This window comes from Crotalus tigris, unplaced genomic scaffold (genome assembly GCF_016545835.1).
Source record: "Crotalus tigris isolate CLP2741 ecotype Arizona unplaced genomic scaffold, ASM1654583v1 scf7180000018117.651136, whole genome shotgun sequence".
Classification (NCBI taxonomy): domain Eukaryota; kingdom Metazoa; phylum Chordata; class Lepidosauria; order Squamata; family Viperidae; genus Crotalus; species Crotalus tigris.
In genome coordinates this window covers 110,729-123,206 of record NW_024096833.1, presented here as the reverse complement: position 1 = coordinate 123,206, position 12,478 = coordinate 110,729, and the positions used below count along the sequence as shown (strand labels likewise).

The following is a 12,478-nucleotide window of genomic DNA, read 5'->3' as shown; positions in this document are numbered from 1 at the left end:
GACACAGCAATTACAAGGAACAATTGTTAAGTCCCTTCTTTCAGTGCTGTTGTATCTTTGAACAGCTGCTGAACGAAGAACACCTGTATTGTCTTACTTTGGGATATTTAGAATGTTGAATAGTTAAGAATGTATAAGATCTGGAAAGAGATTTTAGTAAGACATGTTGACAACAGAGAGATAATCCCCAAATGATGTATGGCATCTTTTATTGCAATGTTTGTTGCAAACAAAAATAATTCATTTCCATATAGCTTTTCAGTGGAATCTTAAATCTGTTTAGGTATGATTTTTATTAATTTAACAAATATGCTATACACACATACACACACACACATACTATAAAATTCTCACCGTGGATATTTGACTGTTTCACACACATTTAAAGAAAATAGCAAATTACCTTCAGCTACATTCCTATATCCATTTATTTTGGAATAGATCCCACTGATCTCAGTGAGATTTCTTTTTATTACATAATCCAGTATAAATTAAGGATATAGTGTTCTTCCTCCATTTTAATTAAAAACTGAAGTCAAGCTAATCCACTTCCCCCGCATGAGAAAAATATCAACTCTATAACAAAACTCTACAATAAGGAAAACTCAATCAATTAGTTGCAGGATATATTTCATGTCATTTTTTTTTCTTTTTCTTAAACATTAAATCATAATTCCATATCCATGGATGTAGATGTTTAGTAACATTTCTACGATCCTGGCTGAGAAAGGGTGCACTATTTAGTCTATGGTATGGTTTCCAAAGAGGTCAAAGATTGATAGGATTGAACAAGGGATCTATTATTATTTTATTGTTTATTTGTAATTTTATTAGTTAAAATAGTACTTATTTAATTATTTTCAAATAAAATTTTTCTTGTGGGTAGAGGAACAATCTGTAACCATGAAGGGGTTGATGAGCTGAAGAGTTTGGGGACCTCTGGTCTATAGAAGGTTGAAAGAGTTCAATAAAGCCAAAAGTGATTGAATATCACCAACTTTATCATTCTAAATTGATTGCACCTATATTACAGTATACTATATAATACATTTTCTAGTATCTCTAAATTTATTCAGGAATCAAACAAAAATATTGTTTTGCAAAACATTTTGGCAAGATGGTGATTTTTTTCCTTCATTCTAGATCCTACATACTTTATAACTCAAGAGATACATAAAATATAAAAACTATTTGTATGCTTTTGAATCTATATATCAGGTTCAGATACTGAAATTTAATCTTGATGGCAGTAATGTACTTTCAGAGATAGCAAACTTAAATGCAAATAACTGAAGCAAGATTAAAACTATCAAGTAAAGCAGTCAAGAACTTATATACTTGGGAGCACAGCAGAATTGCTCTTAAAACTTCCAAAATTTGGAAATAGAAAAACAATATTCTCCCTATTGTTCTTACGGTAAGTTCTATTTTTTTTAAAAAAGCTCAATTAGTTCCACCCAGGTTTTATAAATTAATAGGAACGTATCACCTTTGTATGTTAAAGAAAGAAAAGTCAAGAGTTAGTTGTAGGAAGCAAAAATAGACAGAAAGATATTTTGCTATTATGCCTAGCAGGCAAGTGCTACGTAGGGGACAAACAGGAGAATTTTAGAAAGGATTAAATAATATTCTTGTTTCTGCTTCAACTAGTGCTGCCAAAAACGGCTTGGTTTGAATCTCAGATATCTATAAACCTAAAACCTCTCTTAATGTTTCTGGCAAACTGATGGATGTTCCACACAAAAGAACCAATGCTAAGCTTTCTATTTTTAAAGCTTTTCTGGAATAACCATCATTTTCAAAAATGAACTGTCATTCATCTTACTGTGAATCTGCTGGAAGTAAACAATCCAAATCTATTATGAATTGGAGCCATATTAAAATTATTTTACATTTCTACATTTTTCATCATAAGTATAAAGCACGGTCCAGGGATATCAAAATATTCTCACTTACTATACGATTTTATACACGAGATTCTCTAGATTAGAATTGCTGTTGAAGTAATTAGCTCTAAAATCTTCATTAGAAATTTCTCTCCTGCTTATTTATGCAAATAAAGTTTTTGGTAGACAGTTGCATTCTATCCTTGTATTCCTTTCTGTTTAATATTCTTGATTGTAGTGACTATTCTGATATGAAATGTCATAATCAGGCTGATTCACCTGACTAAGCAACTTGGTGATTTATGAGTATGAAAGAACCAGTATTTGCCCTTATGTTTAGCTTGCATATACAGGTAATATATGCAAATAGCAGCAAGAAAGGTAAATGGGGATTTTGTAGGTAGAAACCTGACACTATGACTATCTATATTTCTTGCTATGTTGGTTTTCTGAGGTAGGAAGTTGCAATATGAGAATTGCAACAAGAAGTAAAAATAAGATAAGAGAAATGAAGGAAGTGGATCAGAATGCAGCAAGAACAAATCATTTGACTCCACATGGGAACAAGGAGGTCAATTTGCTGTTGATGCGTGGGATGATTGGTATGGAAGTTCAATGCTATGCAAGCCAAGGTAGATCACCTTGCCCCAATTTCACAATTTGTGAATTTACAACAGAAATAAAAACAAAATGCAGTATTTCCAGCATTAAACTAATGATGCTTCTGAACTGCTTTGCTTAAAATCAAGCAAACCTTATTTTATTTTTGTTTGTTAATAAATGGCAATGTTTGCTAGTAAAGAGTTAATTTAGAAAGAACTGAGTTACCTAAAATTTCATAAGCAAGCACTGCAACTGAAATTCCTCTCTATGGATCCCCATATGCTCCAAAGAATCCCTCAAATTTCAGAGAAGACTTGGAAGTTAAATTGTTGAGTTCAGGAAGCAAAGGGAATCAGTTTTATTTCTCATTCTTATTTACTAGACAGCCTGGTAACTCAGTCTGGCAAGGTAAATCAGAATGTAAAAGCACCACCTCATGCTACCTTGATTTCACACTATCTTGGCCAACTTTTTTGAACTACAGCAGCAGCAGCCCTTGTTTCCCTGGACATTTTTATTTGCAAACCAATTCAGTTTATACCTGAACTATGGAGTCAAGATTAAACAAAAAATGCCAAACTCCTTAGTGGATCGCCTGAATTGAGATTACATTTTTGGAATCTAACTATTTCTTTTGTAGAATTTTTTTTCTTTTTTCTTTACCAATGCCTGGAACCTATCAATGGTAATTTTATATTTGTTCCACAATCTCTTTAATTCTTTCTAATACTGTATTGTATTGATACTATTTAATCCTGTTTTCTTTTAGTGTTTGCAACAATGTCATTTTCTATGTCCTGATCTTTCCCAAGTCATAGAGCCATATTTGATATCTGCTTAAGGCAGCACAATTCAAGGCACAATCACAGTATCAGAAACAGCAATGTTTCTATCATTCCCGTTCTTCCTACAAATGTAGAGGATTCTGAAGTTTATTTTTGGATCACAAAGGGATATTTCCATTCCACCTTACATAAGGCAACAAAACCCCTCAGATTATTTCATTGCTCAGTTTTTATGTCTTTATTTTTTTTAATTTATTCTAAAACCTGAACTTCATTCAAAGATCCAGATTTTTTATACCTAGTTTTAGACATTTACAACGGAAATTTCTAAACAAGGTAGCATTATAGCATGCTATTATAACTTCAAATGTCATTCTGTAACTATAACAATTAACTAATGGAAAAAATCATGCTATGATCCAAAGTTTGTTACAGTTGAAGATTTCTTTGGTTACCTTTCTTCATTTCACTTGAAAATCCTATAATGGAGCAGCTACTGTTATTTGTGTTGATGATTCATTACAAGCTTAAGAAATTCTCAGTTGGTTTGGTTCAACAAAGTGGTATTCATAAGCCCTGAATCCTAGGTTTGTAGTTTATCACTTCATTCGAAACATTGCAAAATACCCTATCTTATCCTTGCTGTGATTTGCTGCTTAACTGTGTCCTTTTATAAACTAGAAACTTCTGTTTTTAAATACTATTTTTTTTTTAAGGGATGGCTTTCATCATATCTTACTTGAGTTCCTGTGAGCTCGTGGCCAGCATACTTCGAATACTTTTATCAGCCAGCGGGCAGCCAGACAGACTGTAAAACAGGTCAGGACAGTCAAGTAAGTTGATATTCTTTTAAGCCAAGATTTTCCAAACAAACACAACGTTTAAAAATTAAATTAAAAATTATAATGCAGAAAAGCGATGGGGCGGGCAAGTGCTGGAATATTACATTCGGTAATATAAGTTAACCCTCTGAATATGTTTAACTATAAAATGTGTAGAATTTTTGTTAAAAAGACAAGATAATAAAAAAGCATTAGTGATCCATGGGTTAACTGTTTTAAAAAGTTAAAAATTTCAAAATTGTAGTTGTTTTAAAAGAAACAAGACGTTTATACAACACACAAATTAGCATGCTCTTAAGATCAACATTTATTACTCAAAGGGTTAACACAGAGTTCAACATTTTTACTTTGACAGCATTGTTGAGGTAAGCTGAAAACAATAAATTGAAAAGACAGAATCCACCATGAAAAAAATGAAGTCACACCTTCTATGTGAGGCGTAATTACCAGTCACATGACCACTCCCATCACACCCTGGTGTTGGACATCTGCCACCAAACAAAAACAAAAAAACAGCCAAAATAGTAAGTATGTTTAAAAAAAACTTTTAAAAAGTTTCATTGTTTCCAGTTTAGCTGCAATGTCTGCAAGGGGGATTTAAGCATCCTATCAGAAAAGCTGCAAAATGAACAAAATTTAATGAAATGGCATCTCAGTACAATATAGCATCATTAGGGACAAGCAGCTTCATCGCTTAAACTTAATTGACAGTCTGAAACATTTATATGCTGCAAATGCTGCATGCTCGTACTGCAAGGCATATATGTACTTGTTTATTCAGATAAGACAACAAGAAAAAGATAAGATTAAAAAGGAGTAAAAAATAATTTCACCTCACATTATGCTTACGTTATTAAATCCTTTTTATTCTCTTTGCATTGAGGATATTTGGGTTTAGGACTTGGGATTGTGACTTCCCCAGGATACCTTCTTTCTTCTAATGCCTCTTGGAAAGGATCTAAATCTTCTGGCTGTAATGAAAGTAAGAAACAAACCATATTTAATTGGAATGCTATTGTGCTTACTGCTAAAATTTCCAATGAAGTCAAGGACCTTTCTGTTTATTCCTCTGGAGAGAAAAAGTCCACAAGTAACAACTTTGAAATGTTTACAGTGCAGATAGCATCCTATATTATATTAAAAGGAAGTGGTCTTTATAACCCAACATTCTATATAACTCTCATGGTTATTTCATTCAGTACATATTTAATTAAGATAGGTGCTGCTCCAAATTCATGCCTCTTGTTAAAAGCATCATGTCATTAACAAAACTCTTAAAATATTGTGCACAATATAGAACAATGCTGTTATAGTGAAAGCTTCTGTGCTGAGCTGAGAGAGAGTGACTGGCACAAGATTGCCAGCTGACTTTCCCATTTAAGGTGGGACTAGAACTCACACTCTCCCATTTTCTAGCCTGATGCCTTAACCGCTAGACCAAACTCAAGTCTCCCTCCAGGGAGGAAAGTTAAAGTCCCTCAGATATCAAAGGTGGGCGTTCTCTGCCATCCTCCAGAAGACCAACGACACAAGCTTGGTAGTTGGGTACACCAACAGAATCTCGAGCTTATTTCTACAGCCAAACCAACCATATAGGCACTCACATCTCACTATCAGAAGAATGGAGTCTTTTTCTCTTACAATCAGCATCAATTCCCTTTCCTTTCATTGGCATCAAAGTTGCTGAAGAACTGAAAGAGCTGAAACCCAGCTGGGCAGATTTCTGAGAGGATGACCATAACACCTTTACTCAAGCAAGTTTTAGGATAGCTAATTCTCGACTTACACAATTGTAAGTCAATCACAGTTGAGACCAAAAATTCTGTTGCTTGCTAAGCAAGACAGTTGTTAAGTGAGTTTTGCCCCATGTTATGACATTTCTTGTCATAGTTGTTAAGTGAATCACTGCAGTTATTAACATGGTTGCTAAGTGAATCTGACTTCCCCATTGACTTTGCTTGTCAGATCACAAAAGGTGATCACCTGACCCTGGGACATTGCAACTGTCATAAATATGAGCCAGTAGCCAAATGGCCAATTTTTGATCCTGTGACACAGGGATGCTGAAATGGTTGCAAGTATGAAAAAGGGACCTAACTTACCTTTTTTCAGCACCACTGTAACTTTGAATGATCACTAAATGAATTGTTGTAAGTCAAAAACTACCTGTAAAGTTTTAGTCTGCTGCCTCACCCAACAGCAAATACTGATGAAGGTGGTCTTGAGGCAAACAGATTTGGCATTAAACATCAGCATCTTGAGACCAAAGACATGAACAAACTAATTACCTGTTCCCTACTATAGTAATAGGAGGAAACATCCATGTCTCAATTCTTTACTACTGATAGTGTAAAGGTAAACTATAGCATTTAACAAGGCAATTTTTGTCTTTACTACTATTTTTGAGTTTTGTAGTTATTGCAGCAGCAAGAATAAAGAGTTAATGTAATTCTATTTATTCCTTGCTTTGTTCATATATTACCTTAGAATGAATAGATAATAGATTTCCTCAATATAAGAGTAGAGAAAACATGTGCATGAGGAATGCCTTCTGTTTCACTAACTAAATAATTCTTCCATAAACATGAATAAATCCTTGAATTCAATAAGCTACCACTGAATTGTAACATTCCTAGATAAATGAAAATGCCAACTCTGAAAAACATTTAAGTAAATTATACCCTGATCAACCACATTCCTACTATAAATACATAATGAAATGCTTCAATCAATATTTAAAAAAAATGATATACAGTAAAGTATCTTTGCCCAAGCCATTGTTAATAATGCATTTCACCTAGTCAGTCTTTAGAAATCTAATAGCTTGAAAGAAATGCTGGGGAATTTGATGAAATAGACCTACATTAATTTCCTTGGAATCATCTTCATCTATCGTGTCAGGTTTCATTTTTGTGTAGTCCACAGGTAAATCCCAGCAGTCGCTCTCATTTAGCTGGTAACACCTGTTATTCATCACAGCCTGTTGTTGTGGTGACATTGGTTCCAGCGGCGTCAAAATGGTGCAACAGCCATCTCGCTGTCGTTGCTTGTTTAAACTCAAGTCTAATGTCCCATTTTCATCTACCTCCATATCAGGATTCTGGATAAAAACACACATGTACACACATACACAACATATACACCAAAGAAGACAATTCAGCTCATTACTATCAAGATTTGTTCAGTAAAATGAATTACTGTACCCACAAACAGTTTCATTCCTTGGCAACCTTAAAACATTCTAAAAGAAATATTTGAAAATATTTCACTGGGAGTAATTTCACCATTTTGATTAGTTCAGTTGTTTGTATTGGCATCTATATCATTCTGGATTGACTTGGAGCACCTTCTTAAAGCAAGCACTGAGAAAAAGTTGCTGAAGTGAAATGTATCAATTTTAAAGGTCAGAAAGAACAGAAACCCCCTCAAGTCAAAATTATAGCACAAGGAAAGAAGAAGAATCTTTTTCAAGTCTTTGATGCAAATGGCACCAAACTGAGCAGTAAAAGGCACAGAAATGGAGATGTACACTGCACAAAGTTGTTTGGGGACTCCTTTCAGCATGAGGAAAAAAATCCCTGATCCTTTCATTCCTCACAGCAACTGAAGAAGGGCAGAGGAAAAAGAAGGCATTTTTCTTCTGCCTTTCCCTTTTGCTAAATATTTTTAAAGAAAAGTTTAGAGTTTTAAAATGGGATGTAAAAAAAGGATTTCCCCTTTTTAAATATAAATGATGATAGTTATAAAGATTAATAAGCGTAAACAGAAATATATATTGTTTACCACAGCAAGAAAAAAAAAACAAGAGATGGTTAAACTGATTGCTTTTTTCAAAGAAAAGAACATATCTATTTTAGTTTCCATTTGGAAACCGCTTTTGAATTTTGTGCTTGTGGTGGAAAAAAATGAAACTTGTTTGTCCCGATTAGATGGGTTTGTTGCTGTAGAAATGGCTAGTATATATTATGGTGTAAAAGTAAAAAGTTGTATTGTTACTATCTTCTACTATGCTAAAAAAAAGTCAACGCCTTTTTTTTCCTTTTCCCCCTTTCCCCCTTAATTTTCCCTAAATTTCATTTTCTTTGTATTTTATATTCTGATAAACTAATAAAAAAATTAGGTGAGAAAGATGAAAAGTAGATTTGACTGAAGTTCACTTTTCATCTTCTTCCACCATCAGTGCCTTTCCCTCTCACTTTGCCCTTTTCTAGTGAGCAAAAATAATGTTTCTGTCAAATCTTCCTTCCCAGGTGATAACTCCCAGAATGTCAAGAGATGGGTATTAAACCCAAGGGACATATAGCTACCCAAGAAAGAAACCCTATCCCAGAAATCTTGTTTCAAGCCTAAAAGGGAAGAATTTCCACTTGTTTCCCTTATTACACCTTCTAAGGGACACTCTCACAAAAAATCTCTTCCCAGTCTTACTACCTAAATGAGAGCCATTTGGTGTAGTGGCGAAAGGCCTGGCCTAGAAACCAGGAGAAAGTGAATTCTAGTCCCGCCTTTGGGCTAATCACTCTCTTTCAGCGCAACCCAGTTGTTGTTATATGGAAAATAGGAGGAGAAATGAAGATTAGGTATTTTCTCCTCCTTGTAAAAATAATAAAGATAGGATAAAAATCTAATAAATAATAAAAATAAATGAACTATACATCATTTAGTCTACTAGAACATCTTTCCTAATTAATTCATCTGGGTTATTCCTTTGTGAGGATTGAAGGTGGCATTAACTGCCTCCAAAATATCATTTTGATTTTAAAAAGGGACCCCTTTGTTTTAAACTAATCTAATCTCATTTTGTTCCTAACTAGGGTTAATGCTACTAGCATCAGAAAACAAAGAAACAAACAAACAAACAAACCCAACCCTATTTTTAAAGGCTAATAAAATGAATGGGGAGAACAACTGAACAGTAAAAGATCCTCTATTTGACTCAGATAGATTCTTATATTTCCTTCCACAGTTATATAATGCACATACTTTCACTTTAGGAAGCAGGAAAGCTAAATTAAAATTTTAAAAACACCTTTTTTCGTTTTTGAAAGAGTAGAGGATGTTTTTTAGGCCTACAATTACAGGACAGAATCTTGGTTTGCCTTCCAACAGCTTGTTTGCACAGCCCTCTAGTGGTTGCATGAGGGAAGCAGAGTTTCATCAGGCAGTAATTACAAGCCCTTAAAAATGACTTTTTTTTCACAGTGAAAAAAAATACACTTAAAATGTGCTTTTTCAATCCCAATAAATGTCTTACATAATCTTGATTTTAAAAAATCCTTTTTCTTTTCTTCTTGTTTTTTCAATTAATTCCTTTCACCTTATGCCAAGTGATTATTAAGAGAGCATTGTAATCTTTAAAGTAGAGTAAGCTAAAATAGCCATATTAGATAGAGCAAGGGAAAGCCTATAAGCTATGGCTGCAAAGCTTGCAAGGTAGAATCAATACTTTGGTGATAGAACCAGTATAAAGTTGAAATTTATTCAATCCGAATTGTATCAGTTCTTATTTTCATATATGAACAAAATTGTTCTTTCAGAGGATCAAGTTGGAGCAAATTTTTATGGTGTGATCTCAGCATACAAACAAGACTTGTGAGCCCATCAGCCCTAGCTGATTTTATTTGCTGTATGAAAAAGCACCCTTTTCCACTCCCACTAGTAATAGGGAAGGTCTAGTAAGACCTCTTTCCATGACCCATGCAAGCCACAAGATTACTTGCCACCTTAGGGAAGGTCATAAATGAGAGAGGATCCTTTGCAAGGCTAACAAAAAATATGGAAAATATGTCTTCTGTTTTATCATAAGCTTGCCTTTTTAAAGAGATAAGTTATTATTATTATTATTATTATTATTATTATTATTATTATTATTATTATTTAAAAAGACACTTCTTTTAAGGTTGCCTATTCTAATTTTCATCTACTAAACACATTAGCAATTCTAAAATGATTCCAAACACTTTTAGGTGAAATCTTAACCTCCATCTATGTCTCTATAACATACTGAAGACAATTAACCTGGAATATTTCTGTCTAAATTTAGCATTCTTGGCTAAATCCATAAATCTTACAAATAACATACAAAGTGAAGTTCATATGCTAAACTGGCTGATGTTTATTACAGATGTTTCGGGGCACATTTATGGTTCTTTTTAGTATGGTTTTAGTGTGCTCATTTGGGGGAAAAAATAACCGTAATCAGAAACTCTTGAATTCACTATGTTAGTCTATATAATATTGTTAACAAATATTGTAGCTGTAAATATTGTCATTAGATTACAACTGATAGTTGATATTTATCTTTTAACACAATGTATGTTAAAAAATTAACATCATCAGTTGGCTAATCTAAAACTAATATTTCTGCTTCTATCCAATTTTACCAAATCACCATCTTTTTTTCCTATATTTAAAGTTGGGTTTCTCCATAAAGTCAAAAGGAGGGTGTCAAATATTATTTTATTAAACATATTCTAACTAACACAATTGTTTCTGAGATACTAGAATTTTAATATACTTGAATCCTAATGCTATCCATCCAACCAATATATGTGTTCCAAATCGCCCAAATTGGAAAATTAACAGCAAATGTTGGGTTCTGATAGTTAATACTTGAAAACAGATAAGCATAGTTCTAGATTCAGAAAAACAAATTCTCCTTCATTGATTGGTAATTGCATTTTCTATTAAGATTGCCTCAGAATCAAAGCGACTCTTAAAAATTTTCTAAACAAAGAATTTATTTTCTAAATTTATTTTCTGGATATATATACTAGAATTTGTCCCACAATATAAATTAATCAGGGAATAATATTCATTTTGAGAGTGTCCACCTTTTCCCAAAGGGTAAGGTTTAATTATTCCTATTTCCTGAAGAAACCTCTCTCTCTATTTGATTTATATTAAGAAATTTCTTTCTCTATTTGATTTATATTACATACTACTGAGTTATACATTTTAGTATACAAATACCTAAATATTTAATGGATTCAGTACAAATATGGAACTGATATCCTTTAAATGGATAAGTAACCATTTTTTTTTCCAATTGGTATCCATTCTGATTTGGACCAGTTAATAGAATATACTGATTTGCTAAAGATAGCTATCATTTACATCAATACTGGAATAGTAATATGAGGGTTAGAAATAAGCAAAAGAATGTTGTGTGCAAATAAAAGTAATTTTTGTTCAACTGAATTATATACTGCTCTATAAATCTCTATATTGTCTAATAGCCAAAGGATCCACACACATATGAAAAAGCAATGGTGAAAGTACACATTCTTGTCTAGTTTCTCTGAATGGTAGGAGAAAACATGCTGTTAATCTTTACTTTAGATGTGGGAGACGTATACTGTCTTTCAGTTTCTTTACAGGAATTCATGCTTGAACTCTGTTTGTATAGAAATAGGCTGTTAAAAACAGCATTTAATGGGCAATGTAGCACGAATACAGAGAAATATATACAGATAAGCAAATGTATTACCCTAGAACAAAGATCCTGAGGTTTTGTGGAGAGGTTCTGAGGCATTTCTCTGCAGCGAGTGGAAAGATTCAAGATAGCTGTAGCAGCCATGTGTGCTGCTTCCATGTCGTGGGTATAGTCAAAGCTGCTCTTGCTGCAGGTGCTGCTGGCACTGCTGCCTCCTCCACAGCTCATGTTGCTGCTGCTGCTAGGTGCATAGCTGCTGGTTGTGCTGCTGGTTGGGCTCGAATTCTTACAGTAACGTTTAGCTGTAGAAAGGAAAGAGGGCAAGAATGACTCCAAAGGGGTCTATGGACAGCCATGAAGAAGTGATGCAATCTGCTGTATTTTAAAGGAGCTGCACTCTTCCATGAAGCTTTTATAATATCTCTGTGCGTCTTCTTGGCACAGGAAACCCAGATGCCATGTCAAAAAGGCAAAACAATAATCAACCAAGTATTCTATTGTGACATGCGGATGAGATTAAGTTGGAAAAAATGACTCTGAGGACTTGGGTTTACTTCATTTTTTTTTTCACTCTGGAATATCTTGCAATGAAGGGATTAAAAATGCTACAGACAGGCAAACAAATAAATATATTTGATTCAAAAGCAGAATTTTCTCCCCTATTGTCCTCCAGTCATCTTACAATTATGTGTATAGTCTAACTATCCAGAAGCACAAGAAAGAAATCTGTTAGTAACTTCTGACATCATTACACAAATACCTGGTTGGTTAGAAGCAAGGAAAGGACAGATGCTTAAATGCTGGTTACTGACCAATCCCATTAAAAGAGCTTGCACAAAACTAACAATGTGGCCCTTGCTTCTAATTTTCCCCATAACAGCAACCCTTTCAAAGCGGTTTTCCTTTTCCTCTGTCCCCTGACTTTTT

General features: G+C 33.7%; 1 protein-coding gene across 15 annotated transcripts in view; it reads right to left on the bottom strand.

The window, feature by feature from the left end:
* Positions 1–12,478, bottom strand: part of MYT1L (myelin transcription factor 1 like) — a 118,934-nt gene that overhangs the window by 31,047 nt on the left and 75,409 nt on the right. For 9 of the 15 annotated variants that reach the window (XR_005557262.1, XM_039348063.1, XM_039348062.1 and 6 more), the window contains 5 exons: positions 11,606–11,853; positions 6,980–7,216; positions 4,966–5,087; positions 4,542–4,604; positions 4,014–4,082 (listed from right to left, as the gene is read on the bottom strand). Coding sequence is in view for 12 of the 15 variants with exons in the window: in XM_039348063.1 (XP_039203997.1) it covers positions 4,014–4,082; positions 4,542–4,604; positions 4,966–5,087; positions 6,980–7,216; positions 11,606–11,853 (739 nt within the window). In the remaining 3 variants the exon portion in view is untranslated. The remainder of the gene's footprint in view (positions 1–4,013; positions 4,083–4,541; positions 4,605–4,965; positions 5,088–6,979; positions 7,217–11,605; positions 11,854–12,478) is intronic. The other 6 variants (XR_005557263.1, XR_005557264.1, XM_039348060.1 and 3 more) reach the window with 1 other exon arrangement.